General features: G+C 40.9%; 1 protein-coding gene across 2 annotated transcripts in view; it reads left to right on the top strand.

The window, feature by feature from the left end:
- Positions 1-20,172, top strand: part of PPM1H (protein phosphatase, Mg2+/Mn2+ dependent 1H) — a 133,847-nt gene that overhangs the window by 84,335 nt on the left and 29,340 nt on the right. For both annotated transcript variants that reach the window (XM_068998278.1, XM_068998283.1), the window contains 2 exons: positions 7,566-7,650; positions 14,726-14,844. In XM_068998278.1, coding sequence (XP_068854379.1) covers positions 7,566-7,650; positions 14,726-14,844 — 204 coding nt within the window. The remainder of the gene's footprint in view (positions 1-7,565; positions 7,651-14,725; positions 14,845-20,172) is intronic.

The raw sequence follows: 20,172 nt of genomic DNA, 5'->3' as shown, positions 1-20,172 counted from the left end.
ATTTGGGTTAGTACTACTGGAGCTGGAGTAGACGATACTAGGAGTGTAAAGGTGAACTTATAAAGTCACTATTGATTCAATAGCAAAAGTTACTTTCCCAATTAAGCAAACAAGAACATTGCATTCAGATAGGTAGTGCCATCGCATTAGTGATGGAGTGGGCATAAAAAATATATATAATTAGCCCTTAAATGAAACACCATTGATAAAGCCAAGTGCTAATAATAACTCCATACTTAGATTTCATCGGCCAGGCAATACACTTGAGGACCTAAACTAGAGCAGGGAATTCACAGTAGAGTCCCATGGGAATGGAGCTGCAGCCTACTAAAGAGGCACTGACAACTAGAAGCATACTGCTCCAGGGGTCAAAAATGATGGGGTAACATGTCTTCTCCAAGCTATCTCCTCTGTGGACAGCCTGCAAGCTCAGCATTACATTTAACTTAAAACTGTACGGTAGTGATGCAGAAACAACTGAAGTCATTTAGTTCCATTTTTGGTGACAACCAGGTGCTTCTCATGGTTAGATGCAATATATAGGGCAGAGTAGAAAATGCCAGTAGTAGAAAATCCCTTTAACTGCTGCTTACTAAGTTGTTAGTGAATACATGAGATGGAATACCAGATCAGTTCTAAAAATTCTGATTTCTGTTATTTTTTGATGGCAATAAGAAAGATCCTGATTGGTTCAGGTGCTGCTGTAAATGAGAAGTAAGCCCTTCCATGGAAATCTATGTTATTCTGCTAAGATAAACAGCTTCCTTTTGTCTATTTGTGATCCTTTATTAAAAATAATACAATTAAATCAGACCACCAGAACAGCGGCTTTGGAGTATTTCAGCAGCCTCATTGTGCCCAGAAGCCTTCTCCAAAGGAATCACTAAATAGGCACTAGAAATAGAAATACAAATGAGTCACGTAATTGGAAACAACATAAAGCTCTATACGTGTGTGCAGGAACAGGAACAGCTCGTGTGCTTGCAGGTGCCTCTGAAAGACAACTTTCAGGGAGGTTTGCAGGGTCTAGATTTCATAATTTCTTTCTCTGCTTCTTTTCAAAGGCAGGAGGAAGTTCTTGTCTTGCCACAGGAGAGGTATAGCATGCTTGGCTCCATGCTGCGGCAAAGACGTGAAGAAAGGACCTTGGATGAAATACTTGGGAATGCCCAGTCAGTGTCCTAGTGGAGCAAAGGCTGCACTTGGCAGTTGTGCTGCTGAGATACTAACCCTTGGAACAGCCAGGGTGGCTGGCAGTCTGCAAAAAGCCTTAGCAGAAGTTTGGGAGTGATCTTCATTGTTCCGGCAGGAAATGCCAGAGCACGCTCCTGTAGGAAATTACTTTTGCAATACTTCACCAAGGCAAGTTCTCACACCTTTTATTGGCTTGAGGGAGCTGACGTTCCCCCAAGCAATGAATGAAAGTGTCTGAGCAGCCTGCTATAACCCACAATGTAACATGAAACTACACTGTCCCAGGAAGAGCCACAAGCAGGGAGAGTCTGCTCCCGCTTAACTTTGGCTTTGTTCGGCTGAAAGAAAAATGATCCAGTGTTTCTATCCTGTCACAAGGTTTCTGTGAACAGGCTCATGTTTGTGCTGAAGAATACAAAGAAATCAGAGTGGCAGGACTGTTGAGTGACAGTAAATGGAAAGTGAGGACAGAGACAATTTTCACTGGCTCTACTCCTTCCCTGGTTTGTTGCTTGTTTTCTTCTTGATAGTGATGCCAAGAGTTGGGGCATTATCTTAGATATTATGGGTGGGAGGCAGCCAGAGTGTTTTTTCCATTGGTGTTGCTGAGGGTTGCTGCTTCCACCTGAGTTTTATGGTGATGGATATGTCATCATTGGAACCTGTTTTAATACCAGGTAAATGTTACATAATGGTTTGTTTCACTATCTCCAGCCTGCCTTAATTCATAAAATTAAGGAAATCATTTAAAGGCTTTGCACTATAGAATCATGTTGTTAGTGAATACATGGGATGGAATATGAGATCAGTTCCACAGTTACTGCCAGCACAGTGAGGTGTTTGTTCACCTGTTTTTTAAAGAAACATTGAGAAATGGGTCTGTGTGGGACTAAGTGGGAGTAATTCAGTTTTAAGGAAGTATAACCAAGTTGCCAATGCTGCATGTATTAAAAGTTATCAGTAATCATAATGGCTGTAAGTTCCAGTACTTCATTTACAGAAGAGAAAAACGTTTCTCATTTTAATAATTTTACAGTCATTGTCTTTCACTTCTTAGCAATTAAGAAAAGGTAAAGAAATAAAAAAAAAAAACCACAGCTGGTTTGAAGCTTATCAAACATTAACATTGATCTTCCCTGGATTGTTAAAATATATGCATTTAGTTACCAATGTAAACAAGTACCCATATAGACTGATTCCATAGTTCTAGGATTTACTTTCTTTTTTCCACAACTATCTTGTGACACACCTAATTAAAATCTACTGCTTAGTTCCCCTTTGAATGTAATAAAACCCTGCCTTATTCTTTCTGTCAGTTTAATCCCTCTTTCTTTTTCATTGACACATTTCTAATACCTTTGCAGACAGGCCAGACACTTCTGCTTCATCTGTACTGAATCCACATGCTTAACACCTTTTGACAAAATGGATACATCCTCCCTCTGGCTTGGAATTGATATACACTGTCAAAAAGGGTTTTCTGAATGGTCTTTCTCTGTCACCTTTACCAGATTTTTATCCTGTGTTGTAGAAATGTGCAGTTTAATGTTGCATTTCAAATCATTTTTGGCTGAAAAAGTGTGTAATGGAATCAGGCTGTCCCCTGAATACTCCTAAGAGTTGGAGATGTCTCTTTGTTTTGAACACCAGAATCCCAATAGACCTGTGACAGCAGTGGAATTACACTTTTGACCTTGTTCACTAAAGTGTTGCTTTCTCTGTATGATTAAATGAGGGTAACCAACAAGAGGTTCCTCTAAAATGTATGAGTTTCCTGTATTTGTTTCTCATAAGAAACATAGAAAGGATGCTGTGCAATTTTCAGCTGATTGTGTTTTCCACAAAAGATAAAACAAACAAACAAAAAAAAAACCAAACCCTGCTTGATTCGAGGAGAGGTGGTAGTTGTTAGCCATATTAAAAATGCAAAAGCAGTTGATATATCAGTATTTTCCTTGAACCTGTGTTGTTGCTACATCCTGAGCATCACAGCAGCAGTACAGCGCAGTGGCAGATTTTTGTCCTTTTGTTGCACCAAATATGATTTCTAAGTATTGAATCTGAATATAGAAAATAACTGTATACTTAATATTATGTGTGAATTTAGCTGATCGTTCTGGACTACACGCTCATGTGAATCCAAAAGATAAATGCACTGTTTTCTGGAGATGCACATGCAGCCTTTTAAGCTCCTGGTGTTTCTTTTCATTTGCATGTGACTGAGCAGACATAGCCGGCTGTAGGATTTGCCATGACTGCCAGTCCTGACTTGTGCATTGAGCCACTGGCACATCTCTTCATCTCTTGCTCCCAATTTAGTTATTCAGGGCGTGGCTTTGCTGGATCAGAAGAGCTCGAGAGGCCAAAAGAGATACAAAATCAGATTCTTGTTTCTTCCATTTTAGGCTACTTCAGCTGTGTTTTGGGAAATTTTTTCCTCAATATATTCCAGTTTATTGTGAGTATCCCAGCTCTGGATTAGTGAACATACTTGCATTGTCATGCAGAGCATGTGAAATGCAATGGCAAGTACAATCCTGTAGTTCCTGTGGGTAGAGAGTTAGGGTTCAAAAGAGAGGAAAGGACTCAGGGAAATCTAGTTTGTTTTTAGAAGAGATCAGAATAAGTGACTTACTGGCATCTGTGGCTTCATGTCTTCAGAGCAGTTTCTCGCTGTAGACAATGGTGTGTGGAGAGGGCATCAGAGCATGGAGGGCAGTGCACTGAGGAGGCTGCAGATCTGTGACTCCCAATTTCCAATCCTGCCAAAAAAAGCTTTTCTTTTTAATTACTACTTCATTGGTGATATAAATTAATGATTGGTGTGGGTCTGAAGCAACCTTGTCATCAGAGAATATTTGGTTAGTGTTGACATACTTGTTCTCTGCAAACATGAATCATCCATCTGCCTTTGGCAGGCTCACCCTGTGGCTCTTCTATAATGTGTTTCACCAGTGTGGTGGAAATTAAAATGTCACTATTAAACATGGCAGAATCAGATGCTCTCTGGGTTCTGCATCTATTCAAGGAATTCTTGTTTCCTATGTAGTTATTTCTGACAGTTTAATAGGACAGCTGTATTCTGGCTTAAAATATACACTCATATATCCTCAATACATGGGGAGTTTAAATGCTTTCAGAACACTACTTCCTTGCATACGTGTGTTTCATGCACGGCAGAAGCAGTAATGCTCATGTAACTGCTGCTTAGTTGCCATGTTGCTGCTTAGTCCATTAGGAAGTGCAAAGTCAAAATTCATTGTCCTGCAGGACCTTATAGAGTGGGTCTCTAAAAGCAGTTGCTGGAGCTGTTTGCAGCTGCTGCATCAGCCAGGCTCCCTCCTCGTGAGCAGTTATTGACTCTGGGCTATTGAATTCAGGGCTCTGGAGGTTGCTCGGTGGAAAAAGCCTTCAGTCGCTGGTTGGCAGCTCTGTCACTGCAAGGTCACGGAAAGGGCGCTTCAGCCTCCAAACCCAGTTAGGGCCTTATTCGGCACCTTTTCAATCACAGGGGAAAATCCCATCGAGCAGGGTGGCTCCCAGGCCAGGCTTTTGCACCCAGCCTCCTCAGTGAGACAGCCAACAAATGTGCCCATTTTTGTCACTTGGGCCATCAGAAATACCCTTTGCTGTCATGAAACAGCTAAGCAGTTAGTGCAGAAAGGTCCCAGTATGGGCTTATAAGCTCACCACAGTTGAATTTGGACCAGTGCCTTGTACGTGTATGTCTGTGTCCCTCTCATTACTCATATCTAGAGCTGTCTCATTCCTCAGATCAAATCATTTGACTTTATGAGCAGCTGTAACTTGCAAGTTGAATAAAGTCCAACTGGTGAAAACATTAATGAAAAACATAAAACTCTATTTTACCAGGTATCAACAGTATTACTTTAATTCCTCCCCCTCTGAAGATTTTTTTTTGTGTATGTGTGTGTGCTGGGTTGTGCTTTTCATCCCATGTGGCTGCCAATTCTGGTGAAAATAAGTTGAGCTGTGAAAGGTTGACCCACTCGCCTCTGAATTGCTTTTTATTTGATGTGAATCCCTCAGGGCCAAATTCTACCCACAGAAGTGAGAATGACAGGTATCAACATATATAGAAAGTATGTCAATGTGCACAAAAAAAAAAAAAGGTGAACCCCAGACTGGTCTCAATGGTCTTTAAAATATGGATTTCCTGTGAAGTGGTGATTAAAGGGGAAGCAAAGAATAATTAGAAAATTAGCCTGATGTGCTAACGGTTATATCAATGTGTGGTTTTATATTAGCTCTTTCAGACAAGCAAAGGATCAGAAAATCCCTTATGACTCACTTAAACTAGTGTGTAAAATTTGGTTAGTGTCTGATAGCTCCTTTGATCAGTCTGGTCTAGACTGTTGCCAGAGCATATACTCTGTAGTAAACCCACAGACCCCTTAAGTGGAGGCCTACTCAAGTGAATCAAATAACATATAAAGAAGTTATATAAAATGTTCACTGTCTGCATAAATAAATCTGGTTCAAAGCTGAATACCTCAGGAACTGCAAAAATAAAAGCAAATGTGTTGTTGCAGAAGAGAGGTGGTAGAGTTCTTTATTTGTATTTAAATGACTGACTCAGAAATGCAAAAGATTTTCAGCAAACTTTTATTATTTTTAATTGGATAGGCATTTTTGTAAGCCTGTAATGTAGTCGGATTCCCTAAAGTAGAAAAAAATCTGTCCAAAATTACGCACAAATTTGTTTTAGGAAATTAAAGAGTTGCAGCTACCATGTCTGTCTCAAGTACATAATACTGGTTTTAATTAAGGGCCAGTGGGAACCTTCAGTAGATAGGCTGCACTCTTGCCACCTCTAATTTCTACACGGGATTAATTGCAAGGAAGTGCTGGAAGTCCAAGAGCATAAATTTTATTACCTTTCAAAGCAAAGCAGTTTTCCCCTCATTGCCTGAGCTTCTTCCCACATCTCCCATTGTAGTACCATCCTGAACCTATCTGCTTTTTGCAACGTGAATCTCAGAAATGTGAACAGTTCATTTAGTCATAGATAATGCTGCTGCCTTTTGCATACTAGCAATAGTAGATGACAATCTGGAGACAGTTTTAGTCCACTGACCTAACCACAAGACTTGGAAATCTATCCAGTGCCACTAATTTCAGGTTTGTACCTGAGCTGGTTTTCTCAAGATGCCTGTGTTTTGAATTTAGAAGGTTAAGTTTTCAGTCTTTGTGTGCCTACCATATTTGTTGGTTGCTTTGCAGTGCCATCAGAACACCTGGCATAGAAGTAATGATAGCAAATCAATCAAATTTTCAAGGGAAGTAAGCTAACTCATAAATAGGACGTCAGTGGGGTGAAAAGATCACAGAAATGGAACCATTTAAAACGTAGAGAAACTGAAATCCAAGTGGCAAATACATTTTTAGCTACACCAAATTCTGTCTAAATTCAAGAGGAGAGCTGGTACACTGCTGCTATCCAAACACTGAATTAATCTACTGAGAGGCAGTTCCACAACAGACTTTGAAGTCTTTGGGATGATACATAGTTTACCAAGCTCTTCAAAAGTGCCAGGGGTTGCTCTGCTTACAGAACTGCCTAAATAATGGGAAGATAAAGGAAAGTAGTTCTGTGAGTGAATACATGAATATAGAATGCAGAAATATTGGGTGAATTCTCCCTTCCTGTGACTTGTGTTCCAGCCAGTGGAATTACACCAGGGAAAGATTGGACTGTATTTTGTGTGCAGCATAGCAGATTGTTAAGACGCAACAGGCAGGTGTTTGAGAAAATTTTCTCTCTGCCATTTGCAGAAGTGTGTGTGAAATCTCCTGGCTAATCTACAGTCATTCCATTACCTGCCATCTTTCAGCAGGTAACTAGTTAAATTTGTGTTAAATAGGATTTGTTTTGCTATTTCCATTTGCTGTTGGAGTAGAGATGTTCTGACATGACATGACCAGTAAATAATTGGAAAGTGCTTGCATGAGTCATTTGAAGCCAGTAGTTTAGACAGTGTCAGCCACAACTGGTATTAAAACCTGCAAAGAGTTGTTCTACAATGACTGATTCTGCAGCATCTCCTCTGGGTGTCTGCATTTCACTTAATAAGGATTCCCTGTAGACATCAATTGAAATAACTCTTGCCTTTATTGCTTGGATGTTTTTGTGAGCTGTAAAATGAACTTGGTTTTTACAAGTATACTTTGTTACCCAGCCTGAAGGACACAGGGCAGGAATTATCCTGTTCTGCTGACAACCTCAGTGGAAAAGAAATGTCTTTATTTGTCGTGATTCTGAAGAGAATGAGACTGCGACTGTACCCCATGGTTTTCTGGGGTTTTTTACCTTCTTTTTCTATGCTGATGATGTTTTATTACTTTTACAGGGCTATAATAATCCGAAATGGTGAAGTCATTCCAATGTCTTCAGAATTCACTCCAGAGACTGAACGCCAGCGACTTCAGTATCTGGTAAGAGACCTGAGGAGCAAATAAGGTGCTGATGATGACAAGCATTGCCTGGTAATATCTAAGGCTCAGAGAAATGATGCTGAGTTACTGTGACTCAGTGAAGGATGATGTGTCCACTGAACACCAGTGACTGATCATGTATGTCTTTAAGCCATCAGCAAACATGGAGAAAACCCTGGTGGTGCAAATCTCAATAAAAGGACTATTACCTCTTTGGCAAAGGCCATCGACTAGCATGGCTGTGCTTGTGTACCTTGTTCAGCTGCATACCCTTCAGCAGCTCATTGGTGTTGGATTTTGAGAGCTCAGACACAGAGCTAATGAGCCACAGATGTATTTCAATCCATCCCAGTGCTTGCTGTGTGACAGTATAAAGTACCACAGACTGCTCTTTGTATGTGAGTGGTACTGCAGAGTTTGATTAATTTACTCTAACGGTGTGCTGGTTGTATCTCCATCAGGGGAAAGATAGCCAGCTTAGAGGGGATCTCAGTGAACACTAGTAGCTGCAGGATAGGATGGGTGATCAAAGACTAGTTTTATTTAGTGTAGCAGCACCCATAAAGCTGGGACAGGGTGACTAGCTGGGAACATGTGGGATGCTTTATAGACCAAGCTGTGTTGGCTGATAAGCTGCCTGAGTAATATAAGTCAAAATGGATGGTGTTATTTTTCATACAAATCATCCTGTTACTTTTTAAGGTTTTCATTGATGGACAGGTCAGTTGGTTGAAGTCAATTAGTTGTTTGTCAAAATGCCATTCCTAACATGGCTGAGAGATTTCCTTTGTGCTTCTTCTGGTCTCCTGCTTTTTCCTTTTAGAAATTTAAGCTTCAGCCAAGGCAGGCTCACTCTCAGCCTTGCCTGACTCCAGGTGGACAGGCCAAGGTCAGTGGTGTTCCCAGGTCTAAGGTATCTTCTATTTTCAACCTGGACCAAACACTGTGGTTTGAAACTAAACAAAATGCCGATGTTTGGAAGGTGGTGGTGTAAGGTTTTAAAGAAAAAATTGTGTTTCCTCAATTGTCACGTTTGATTTTTTTTCAGTCAGGTTCATTGGCTTGAAGCTGAAAATTTCAGAGGAAATACTGCTTTGGGACTATTCATATTCAAAGAACCAAATGGAAAAGATGCCTAATAAATATTTACAGTTCAGTTACATTTAAAATAATTTGTTTGCCTCTAAAATAAAAGGTGTCTTTAGCATCTAGGGAGTCTGCTACTTCTGTAGGAAATATGAGATAAAACATTGCCTACAAGGGTTTTTTTTTTCTCTTTTGATGTGCTTTCTGGCTTATATTTGAAACCAGTAGCTGATCTGAAAAACATTTCTGCTGTTTCCTGTGGAAAATTCCTTTACCTTTGTTTGTCTATTTTAATTCTGTATGTAATAAATATGCCAGGTCTATGGGTATCACGTTCAAAGAGAATACATGCAAGACAGCAAGAGCATGAAACAAAATTACAGATAATTTCAAACATAACACTCCCTAAGTAAGATTTTTAGTGTTTAAAAAAAAGATTACCCTAAATTTCTTGCAAGGTTGGCATAAGCATTACACTCCAAAGTTTGCATCTGTCTTGCTGATTAGATCCCAAATAATTCCTCTTACTCACTTGTCTGTCCCCAGGTTCTGCTATCAGTCTATTATTCTACCATCAACATCTCTCATGTGCTGTTCCTGTCTGAAAGTTATTTACTTCGAGTGTATCTTCTTATTTGCAGTTAAAGCTGAGTTTCTTTGTTTCAAACATGGTGTGCTGCTGTTCCTGCACAATAGGAAGAAAATAATCACTTTAGCATTAATATTTTACTTGGTAAATGCAAAGATACTGCTCGCTATGAGGAAGTTACTGCACAAGTAAAGGGAGGGTATGGATTTACAGCCTGCAGGCTGTTCCCTGTGCAGCAGGCACTGTTGGTGCAGTCAGGATGAAGGAGCTTTCCTCTGTCTTTAGTGCCTGTTGATTGCTTCAGTCACACAGGATGTTCTTTTAGGCCCTCTTTTCTGAGCCTTAATTTCTGTGTGGAAAGAAATCCATGGGATAATGAGTTGTTCAGGTCATGTGAGTATCTTTATATGAAGTTCTCCAACCTAGTCTTAGACAAAACTGTGCTTCAGCTAGTACTGATAGAGTAATTGAGAGGGGAGGGAAGCCAATGTTTTTCCTGTCCTTGCAGGTTTATTGACATGCATCCAAGAATGGCCTTGGCAGTAGGCCTCTGGCATGGAAACCTGAATAAAACAAGTTGACTATCCAGTTGTTCTGACTTTGAAGCAGCTCTGAGCGTGGTCATCGCTCCATAGGAGGGCGGGCAGCATACAGCTGCAGACTTCAGGCAGGCTGTATGGCAGAGACACACTTCTGTGTCAGGCAGCTTATGAGAGTATTGCAGAAGGCAATCAATCCTTCAGTCAGAGAGCACTTCTTAAGATGTAAAGTGTGAAGGCTTTGCAGCAGTATTCCCTTGGTCCTTCGGCTTCTGTAGAGGTTCAGTGCACCATGGTGCTTCCCTTCCACTGGTGGGCATTCAAAAGCCTCCTTTTTCTTTGAATTTCTGTCTCTCTTTTGCTTTTAGCACTGTAGCAGGAGAGCTCCACACAGCACTTGGGAAAAGTCCTGGCTTACCATATCAGTGTATCTTGAAGGGAAAAAAAATCCAGTATTGCCTGGGAACTGCTCTGGTACATTCAGCAGTTGTGCAGGCAATGACAGCCAGAAGCAATTTTCCTTTCATCTTCTGAGGAGACTATTAATTCAGTCATGATAGTCTAAATTGCAACAGTAAATAGGATAGATTTTGTTACTTATTCCCTTGGAAAATGTGTTTGAAATGAATGGTGAATTGAACATACTGCAGATGGGCGTATTTCTACTAGTTACTGAAGTTGCACTTCTGAGATGTCACGTGAGGTCAGTGTGGTTTTGTAGCATCTTCATGAGTGCAGCCAAACAGCCCCTCAAAAATTCACCAGAAATGGTGCACCACTGCTGCCAGTGCAGGTGTCATTGCTAGTAGAGACTGGGTGGCCACCAGTGACAGTGACCACAGATTCTCTTTGTGTTTGCAACCATTCAGACAAAGGTTCATGAGCCCAGATAGTCATGGGCTCAAAGGGGATCTATTCTTACTTTGTTGCTCAGGTGAGGATAAAAGTGATACTAACTCACCTGCTGAAGGATGCCTGCAGAACCTGAGCCTGAAGAGGAAATGCACCTAGATCTCCTAAATGTCCAGTCAGCACTTCAATTACAAGTCAGTCAAGATGTAATTCTCTTACTGTTTTTGGCTCCCTGTATCACCCAGAGTAGGATTGCTTCAACCATCTGACAGAGTGCATGATGCTGTGGTAAAAGAGTTGTGTGGTTCTGTGGAAAGGGTCCGGGCCTTTCACAAGGTGAGAGACCAATCAAGGGACGGATTGGGCTTCTATTCTTCTCCTTCCTTTTACCACCACATCCTTTAGTTTTAATCTCTCTTTGGTTTAAATGTGTCCTATGAGAATGGCTGAGTCATCTGCAAAATTTCCGGGCGCATTGGGCTGCGTATGCTGTTGAGAGCAGTAGTCCCATGTAGTAGAATATCCTTTTGGAGAAAAGGGCACGATATGATAAAAGTTTAAAGTTGTAAGATGTAGCTCGTGTAGGGGAAAGCAGCAGTTCTGAAAATAACACAAGAGTGAAACCACTAGTGCCAGCAACATTCCAGTGCAGTGCCTACTGAAGGAGCTGGAAAAGGCATTGGCAGGCCTTACTGAGGTACAGATGAGATACATGCAGTGTTTCCTGCCACCTAGTTAACTAGCGTGCTAATGTGTAAGTCTAGGTTTATCTTAATTTCATGTTTGCTTTTCTAATCGTCAGGAAACATAGCAGGAAATAAATGGCCTTTTTAAAGAACCATGACTAATATTTCCTTGAGTGAAGTCCATTTTAAATAACTAATTTTGAATGCAATGCATTCAGCCACAAAATACACCATAGAATGGCAGAGTACCAAAAACACGCGATGCAGACTATGCCAGGTTTATGCCAAAAAGCTCAAATAGCTTCTGAAGGAGAAAACACAAAAAATGTTCCAGTTCCATAACACAGAATAACAATGTTGTCTGAACATACCTTGTAAGGATATAGAAAGTGTTTGATAGTCGCACTATTTGTTAAATTTCAGGTTCTCTGAGTGGTGTTTCTGATCGGAGGTTCTTGCGAATCAGTACTAAACAAATTAAAAAATGGAAAATATGTTGCACCATTACAGGTGAAATTTTGGTGGTCGGTTCACTTACCGTTTTTGTTTCTTGTTTGATGACTTGAGGGGATTCATCATTTTATGGTGTCTGCTTGTATATCTATTTGAAAGATCTGTAGATTTTCAAAGGGCTTTTTATTTACTTTCTGGTTCTACTGCCCAGCATGGTTTTTTTGAGCTGGGGAGAAGAGCCCCACCTTGTAAATGAAGAACAGTTCTCAACAAACCCAACTGGATGTTGCAGCTGAGTTTTATAGTGGAACATTCTTCTCTGTGTAGAATTACCCTCGAAGCATCAAAAATTACTTTTTAAAAAATGGTAAAAAATATGGAAAATTAAAAAGCAAAGCAAAGCACGACAAAAATCCCCATTTCTTCACATAAGAATTCAGATCACAGAACACCAGAAGCTTCCAAATTGCTCTTTTCCCTCTGTTTCACTGATGCCAAAAATATTAGAATCAAGTTAAGATCCCTGGATTATAAATCAAGCATTGAGGCTTGGCTGTGGAAGAGAAGTCTTATTTGAACATTAGCAGTCTGCTGGTAACGGTGCCAGCTTTATTAATCTTATTTCAGTTGTGACCTCAGACTTTCCATCTGAGTAAATCTTTATGCAGTGCAGTCTCTCCTCATCACTACCTTTACAATAAAGGAAATTCTTGTTTTTAAGTTAAAAATGCTAAAAGCCTCTAATGTTTTTCTTCTGGACCTCTCATTCAGACTGGTGAATAATCTCACAATCTGAAGGTTAGGTAACTTCATTTTGGTATCAGGTGTGATGGTTTTTTTCTTTAAGTATGACCTTGTTTTGTAGGCAGGCGACAGTCTTTAGCTAGTACTGGTTTGTAATGTTTTAATCAAGGTAGGCTGTGCATTTTTAAAAGTGAACTGAACTGCACTTTCAAAGCAGACTGACTTAATTGTTTACAATGTCATAGACTATAAAAAATTTTAAAACTACCAAAAAAATCCAGCTCTTTGTTGTCATACAAACAAGTGGCATTCATATGTTGCGATACATCAAATCATTAGGAATTTTCCATCCTTTTTGCAACTGCAATGAAAATAAATAAAATAAAAAGCTTACGTGTACCTTTGAATGAAGAAGTTCTGTAAGTATGAAAAATTTCATGTGGACTAATACTGCTGAACCTCTCAGAAGTCACTACTGCTTCTCAACCGTTTCTGTAATGAAGAGAGGGATCCAGTTAGAGGGTGCTTGAGAACAGTATTTGGGTGGAGAAGGGGACCTTGGCTGACCGTAGACTGCAGGAAAAAAAATAATTCCCTTAACTGTACACAGAGAGAATTTGATGGAGTTCCTATTCCAGGAAGGGATCACGATGTCAAGATCACGCTTGGATGCTTGAAAACCACCTCTTGAAAGCAGAATCCAATCTTGTTGGCTACACACAGCAACCTTCCTCAGTCCTGTTTCAACCAAGTTTGAGGTGTTTTTTGGAAGGATGTCTGGTGATGGGAACGGGGACAAGCCGATAGAAAGTTAGCATTGTGATGTGCTGAGCCTGATAGAGCTCCTATTAAATTGAGTGGGAGCAGGCTCAACTCTTAAATGCAGGAAATATTTTATTGTGAACTATCTGCATGACAGATGCCAGGTAGATCAATAAGGGCTTCCAGTGCTTCCTGCTTACCATTGATGAGCACTAGATTTATGACATACACACAAACTAAACCCCAGCTCATTTTGTCTCCCTTGATGGCAGCTGCTGCTGAAGATAAGGCAGACTTTATTGCCTCAACTGGCTGGATAAGGAAAAAGAGTTACCTGCAAAAGGTTAAGAAATGCAACTTTTTTCAGTTCCCTAGCCAATTTGACTGTGTCTTTCATAAGAGCTCATTCACAACGCAGCTTTGCAGACAGAGAGAGAAAGTCTTGTTTATTTGAGTACTAAAGAAAAAGGAGTGAGATTTATTTCAAAAAGAAGAAATAGAGTATGTTTAGGATTAACCTATCATGTCAAGTGATCATGTATAAATTCAGCCCAAAAATTTGTACAGTGGATGAAGAGCCTTGTGATGCTCTCGACTATGGTCAGCTTTGGAGAACATGAGCTAGAGGGACAGCTCTGGCAAAGAGGCCTCCCAGCATCTGCAGAGCAGTGCACCAGAAAGGACATGAGCAGCATTTGAACAGTAAAACCATCAAAGACCTTAGTTACAGTAGTGACACAAAACTGCTGCTGCTTTTCTAAAAGTCTGTTTTGCATGAAGGAAGTAGTTTTTCAAAAACAAGAAAATAAATGGCTCTGTAGCTTGTGTTTATTTGCAGTGTCGTGTGATGGGGTGCATTTTTCTTGAGGTGGTGACAAAGTGTGGTAGCAATGTTAGGTTTTCTGTGTTGTTGGCATAGCTGAACTAGGAATCAAAAAGCTTGAGCTTCACTGCACACTCATCCCTCCAAGTCTCTCCATGGTTTTGTATTTGATCATTCCTTTCCCTCTTGCTGACTTACAAAAGGGCATGTGTTCTGTTTTACAAAGCTCTGCAGACTCCTTCAGGGTCAATGGATGAAGTGGGGTTTAGAGATCCCAAATCTTGAGGAGCAGGGAAAAGAAATGAAGAATTTTGAGGGCTGCTCCCTAAAAGGCTGGTGCTGGATATCAGGCAGGGTCAAAAATGTGTATGTGCATTGTTTGTTGAAATGAAGCACATCATCTTCCTTATTTAAAAAGAAGGCTAAAGGAGGGGGTGGAATTTGTGTGGGAAGGGACCAGGAAGGGATGGTAATACTGTCTCATTAAAAATAGATGATGTCTTGTTTTATGTGGTATCTGTGGTTTGATTTCTGCCCGCAGGCTTACATGCAGCCCCACTTGCTGGGAAATGAATTCACACATTTAGAGTTTCCACGGAGGGTGCAGCGCAAGGAAGTTGGGAAGAGGATGCTGTACCGTGACTTCAACATGACTGGCTGGTAAGAATGTGTCCTTCTCAGCGTGGGGTCAGCCTTCTCCCCAGCCAATGCCTGCTTTGTACCTGTCTTTGATTAGTTTAAGCTGCATCAAACATGGAGGTGTACCCCTGTGTACTACGAGAAAAGGCATTTCCTTCTTTCAGATGTATCTTTCTTCTAGAAGATAACCTTTTAAATTAGTTAACCTCCCTCCAGAGCCAGGACCTTGTTTCATTTTAACATGTGAGCACTCAGAGCAGAGCAAGCGTATAAAGGGGAAGATGTGCCAGGGGATCTTTCTGAAAGGTAAACAATTTTCGTATCTTGGAGGTAGCTTTTTATAAATTCTGGATCAGTGGGTCAGACATTTGTCTCTTAAACCGAGACATTGGGCCATCATGCCTTCGCATGCTGAGGAAAGCTTGCAGAAGGGAGGAGCTGCCTCCCTACTCCAGTGCAGCTGGCTCTTGATTTGGATATCCCTTGAGGAATTGTTTTAGACATGGGCCTATCTGAACCAGCCTAAAATTAAAAGACTTGAATGAACAGCATGGACTTAAAGAAGCAAAGACAGAATGAATGATGTGGATTTTTTTGTTTCTGGCTAAATGTCTTCATTGTTTTTTGTTGGTTCAAGAGGCTCCTTGGAGAAGCCCTAATCTTTGCTGTTGTGAGTTTTATGCGTGACCTATGAAGGCAAAAGCCCAATATATGCAAATGGTCTTCATTTCCTTGACAGTTATGTTTTAGCATTCGTAATAAATGTCCTTTCAGGAAGAGAATGAACAGAAGGGTTAAAAAATAAAGCCTGTTTTAGGTTGGGAAGCCTGGATGCTCACATACAACTACAGCTCTACATAACTTTTGATTTGTTCCATGCTTTATGGACCATAAATATAACGATGTTTTAATGGCAGAATAATGATCTAAGTTTAGTATAATCTGAAGTGTTTGTGCAGAACATGTAAATCTGAGAATAACCATCACTGTCTGTCATCTTGAACAGCTGCTAGTAGAATATGCAGTTTCACCCTGAGAATGATGACTTCACATTTTAAAAAGGCTACAGGCATGAGCAAAAGAATAGGAACAGAATGAGAACATTGGATCATCTGAGGACTTAGACAGCAAAACATTTGGAAGATCATGAGACACTCTCCCAGTTTCTGCAAAAGAAAGATTTTTTTTGTTAAACTCCCAGATGTCTCTGGAGGCACCAGTAAAGAATGGTTTCATGTAGACTTCCAAAAGCTCTTTTTCAAGATGTGACATGCCAACTGGGAGGACAAACATGTGGGGAAGAGCTACAGAAGTATCATAGGAACTTCCTGAGAGGAGGGCAAGAACAGATTTCTGTCATCATTGTTGGAAGGCAAAGAGGGTTTCTTCAGGTTCATGGGAGCTGTTTTGTGTTTCCCTGGTTGGTTAGTGGTCTGGAAAGGAAATGAGGTTGGAATGGTTGAAGTTGTAGCATTGGCACTTGACGCCACAGCTCTTTTCTTGTTAAACAAGCACTGCAAAAGAGTTAGGTGATTAATGCAAATGGGCATCACAGTGATCAGATTTGGTATTGATAAATACAAAGTAAAGCATGAAGAGGAAAACATAACTATTTATGCACACTAGAAGTTCCAAATGAAACGTCAGAAAAACTCAGTGGAAGTTTTGCTTACTACAGTAATTTTTCCAGTCCAAATCACCAGCAGAATGTTGATATTTGTACATCATTGGAAAGTTTAAAAGTTAAGTGAAGAGATAATTCTGTATATTAGTTTCTACCTCACTTGTGAATGTGTGCATAGCCCTTTACCTTATCCAAAACGGATATTACATAGCTAATACTGTTTGGCATTAGAAAAAGGAACAGAAATTCTAAATGTAGAATAATGAGTAAGGTAGAAGAGCTTTGATAATTCAAACTGGCAGATTTAATTCAATGTGTTGCTTTTCAGTACTGGTTTGTGAACTCTCTTAGCTCTAGCATATAGCAGGGAGGAGAAGACAGTTATTTTCCAGTTGATTTTTCTGAATTTCCTCAAGTCTAGAACGCATGTTGATCCGGTTAGAGATTCTAATATGGTCAATGCAAAAATTGTCACCAGTTCAGTACAAATAGGCTTAGATGTAAGCAGTTGTTCTGGAATAAATGCTTGAACTGTGACTTGAAAATTCAAGTCTGAATTCATCACGGTATTGTCCCAGAAAAAGATGATCTGTGCCAAGCAGAAGCATGTGGAGACTGTGATGAGGCTGCCTCTCCCTGCTGTTCCTTTTGACTTCTGGGTGGAAGTGAAAAATGGGGCCTACATTTTTGTCCTAATAAAAGAATTGGAGTCTTTTATCTGCTCCATATTGCACAACTAGTGCATCACTTACCTCTTTGTTTGGTTGCCTCGGGACAGTAAAATGATGAGGAAATTACTCTGTTGCCATACATTTGTGTAAAACAGAGCCCTTCTAAATAAGGATCCATTTCTTTTCGCAAGGTTTCGCCCAAGGTGTTTGTTATCTATTGAATTGTGTGCAGTGATCTCCTAGGCAGAGGAGAAGCAATCAGTTTCTGTTTATCTAAGAGTCTGGGTCAATTTTAATGGTTGAGATTGTGGACAAGACATTTGATTTCCAGTTTGGTGGGCCCTCAGAGGTGACGGTTTGAGGCTGCAGAGGTTTCTTAGTGGTTGTTTTCCACTTCAAGGATTTTGCTTCTATTTTCTTCCCTTTCTAATTCCTGGATTCAACTGATGCATCAGGACACAGTGGCCGAGGACATGTCTGTTTTGCATTTGTTTCTAAGGACACTATCTATCATGGAGAATAAATTAGCATATATATTCCTTTTCTCGAAAATGTCAGATGGCGCTTTGGCCAGCCAGAGCTTGATACACTAAAATGCTGCTGAACTTTTATCACATACAATGCAGATGATCAATTGTCTGAGTTGTTTTTTGGTCACTAACCTCACTGTGTGTTGACATTTGCCCATACATGTAGAGAGGTGCAGGTGATAGTAGGAAGAAATAGCCACTCTTATACGTAATTACTGAATCCTTTAGTGAGAGAATGTAAAACACTCTCTGCTTTGATGTTTCTTCAGGAGCACAAACTGTTTTATTTTACAATTCAGCATACTTTTTGTATTTTCTATTAGAAGCTGTATGACTTTTTTTTCTTCATTTTTATCCTCCTCCTTTGCTCCGGAGCTTTTCAGATTCTCAACAATGGCTTGGCTTGCCCAGCTTGTTTGGATTACAAAAGATTATTGTCTTTGGGTCTGTTATAATGCATTTGGGCCTTTATTTTTTCTTTCTGCTTTTTCTTTCTTTTCTTTTTTTTTTTTTTTATGTGAAGTTTCCACACTGGCTTTGTCTCCACAGCCCACAGTGGTAGCACAGCTGCCAAGTTTCCCCACAGCATTAGGACAACCACTGATCCAGCAATGTGTACCGCATCACTAGTCCAAGCTGCCTGTAACTGCTTTGAGACCAGCCTTTCCCTTCTCGCTCCAGCTCTCCTACCCTTTCTCCTTTCTTTGCAGTGGCAATTGCAATGAGAAATAATGCTGTATTAAATATACCTAAAATAAATCCCACACTGGTGAGAGCTGACCATGAGCTGCCCTTCCTGCACCCTTGCCCCATGTGTGTTGTGGTTGAACAACTATTGCAAAACATGTACTGTAGCTGGCGAGGCATCTTAAGAGCAGTGTGTCCTGCTGAACAAGCTTTTGAGCTGTCTCCAGCCATAATTTGCTGGCAGATATTTGTGTTACTGACAGTCTTTCACAGCTGGGTCTCTGGGCTGGGGTTTTCAAGCCCATGGCTTGTAGAGGTTAAACTTGTATTGGAGAGAGGTGTCCTGGTGACTTTGGCAAGTCCTGGCAACAGAAGCATCAGGAAAGACTTAGGGGCCATGTAAGCAGAGAGCGGTCAGTGCTAAAAAGAGGGACAAGTAGCCTGAAATGACAATATAGTGGGGGTAAACAGCAGGCCTGGTGATAGCTGCTCCTTTAAAGGACTGCACAGAATTAGTGTTCTCTGTCTCTGCCTTTTATTTAAAGTTAAGACACAGTTGGTCAGATTTCCCTCACTTGTACGTCCACTGTGAACAATTTTGAAGGACTTTACTTTGACTATATCCTAGAACCTTCCCAAACTTGCATTTCTGACTGTCTGTGTCCTTCACTGTGGCTCCTTCCAGAGTTCCCCCCTCAGCCTTCCATGGGGCTGGAGTAGCAGTACAGCGCTGTGCTTAACCAAAGGCCTCCAGAAGGCACTACCAATTGCCATCAACTTTGGTGGTTTCAAAATTAATTTTCTGCTCCTCCTTGGAACAAAAGCAGTGGCTTTTCTACTGCTTGCATTGAAGTGGAGTTCTTTGAAGGCTTGTTTCCAGCTCACAACTTCAGCTTTTTGACTTGATTTTAGCATGGCAAAAGAGACCTAGATAACAAGTACATTTTTTGACCTATTTATTGGTTGCTTCCTTTGCCCTCCAGGAGAGGCAGAGCTGAACAGCAGAGCTGAACTGCACTCCATCAGAAATGGTCTGAGGCAGGGTAGTGCCCACCATACACCATGGGCTGCAGCCCAAGGAGGGAGGCAGTGAGCAGGGGAATTGGGCACTGACTCTGAGTGTGCCATCTTTGCAGCAGCAGTGGAGCCCTTGCCAGCTCTGTGTCCATATGTCTGGTGAGGGGGTGCTGTGGCACACGGGGTCAGCTCCCGAGGGTCAGCCCGTGCTGGGGAATCGCCCGCCCTCATGATTTATTCCAAAGCTGGGAGGCTGGTGCCCTGAGGCAAGCGCTAAGCAAAACCCATTTTATTCTAGAGTCAATATTGTCCACTGCCTGGAAAGCTGCCAGCCTGCTCTGCGCTCGCCCTTTTCTTTCCAACAGGGAATGTCTTTCAGCCTCTAAGCATCTGATTAAAAAAGCAACTTCACTTTTCAAGCCGTTTTATTTTGTTTGGGATGGATGCCTTTTGCTTTCATTGTGCAGCCCGCCTTGCCGTCTGCGGTTCAGACTCCAGCTCACAAAAACCAGGCTCTCATTAATCACTTATTGGGGATCCAGAATACCCCAGTGAGAGCCAATGTACATGTTTTGCTTGGTAATGTGTGAGCTGATTTGAACAAATATTGCCAATGCAGCCGCTATCTTATTCTTTATTGCTGGGCTCAATGTCCTTTGACAGCACATTCAGGTAGCCTGCCCAAGGAGTGCCTGAGCAGATTGAGAAATGCCACAGAAATGCTTTATGGAGTTGGCGCCTGTGCTGCACCCTCCTTTAATATAAATTGATTTATTGAATCAAGCGCCGAAGCCCTGCTACAGAAACCTCAGGCTATAGT

Source organism: Aphelocoma coerulescens, chromosome 1A (assembly GCF_041296385.1).
Source record: "Aphelocoma coerulescens isolate FSJ_1873_10779 chromosome 1A, UR_Acoe_1.0, whole genome shotgun sequence".
NCBI lineage: Eukaryota > Metazoa > Chordata > Aves > Passeriformes > Corvidae > Aphelocoma > Aphelocoma coerulescens.
This window is presented reverse-complemented; position numbering and strand designations above follow the sequence as displayed.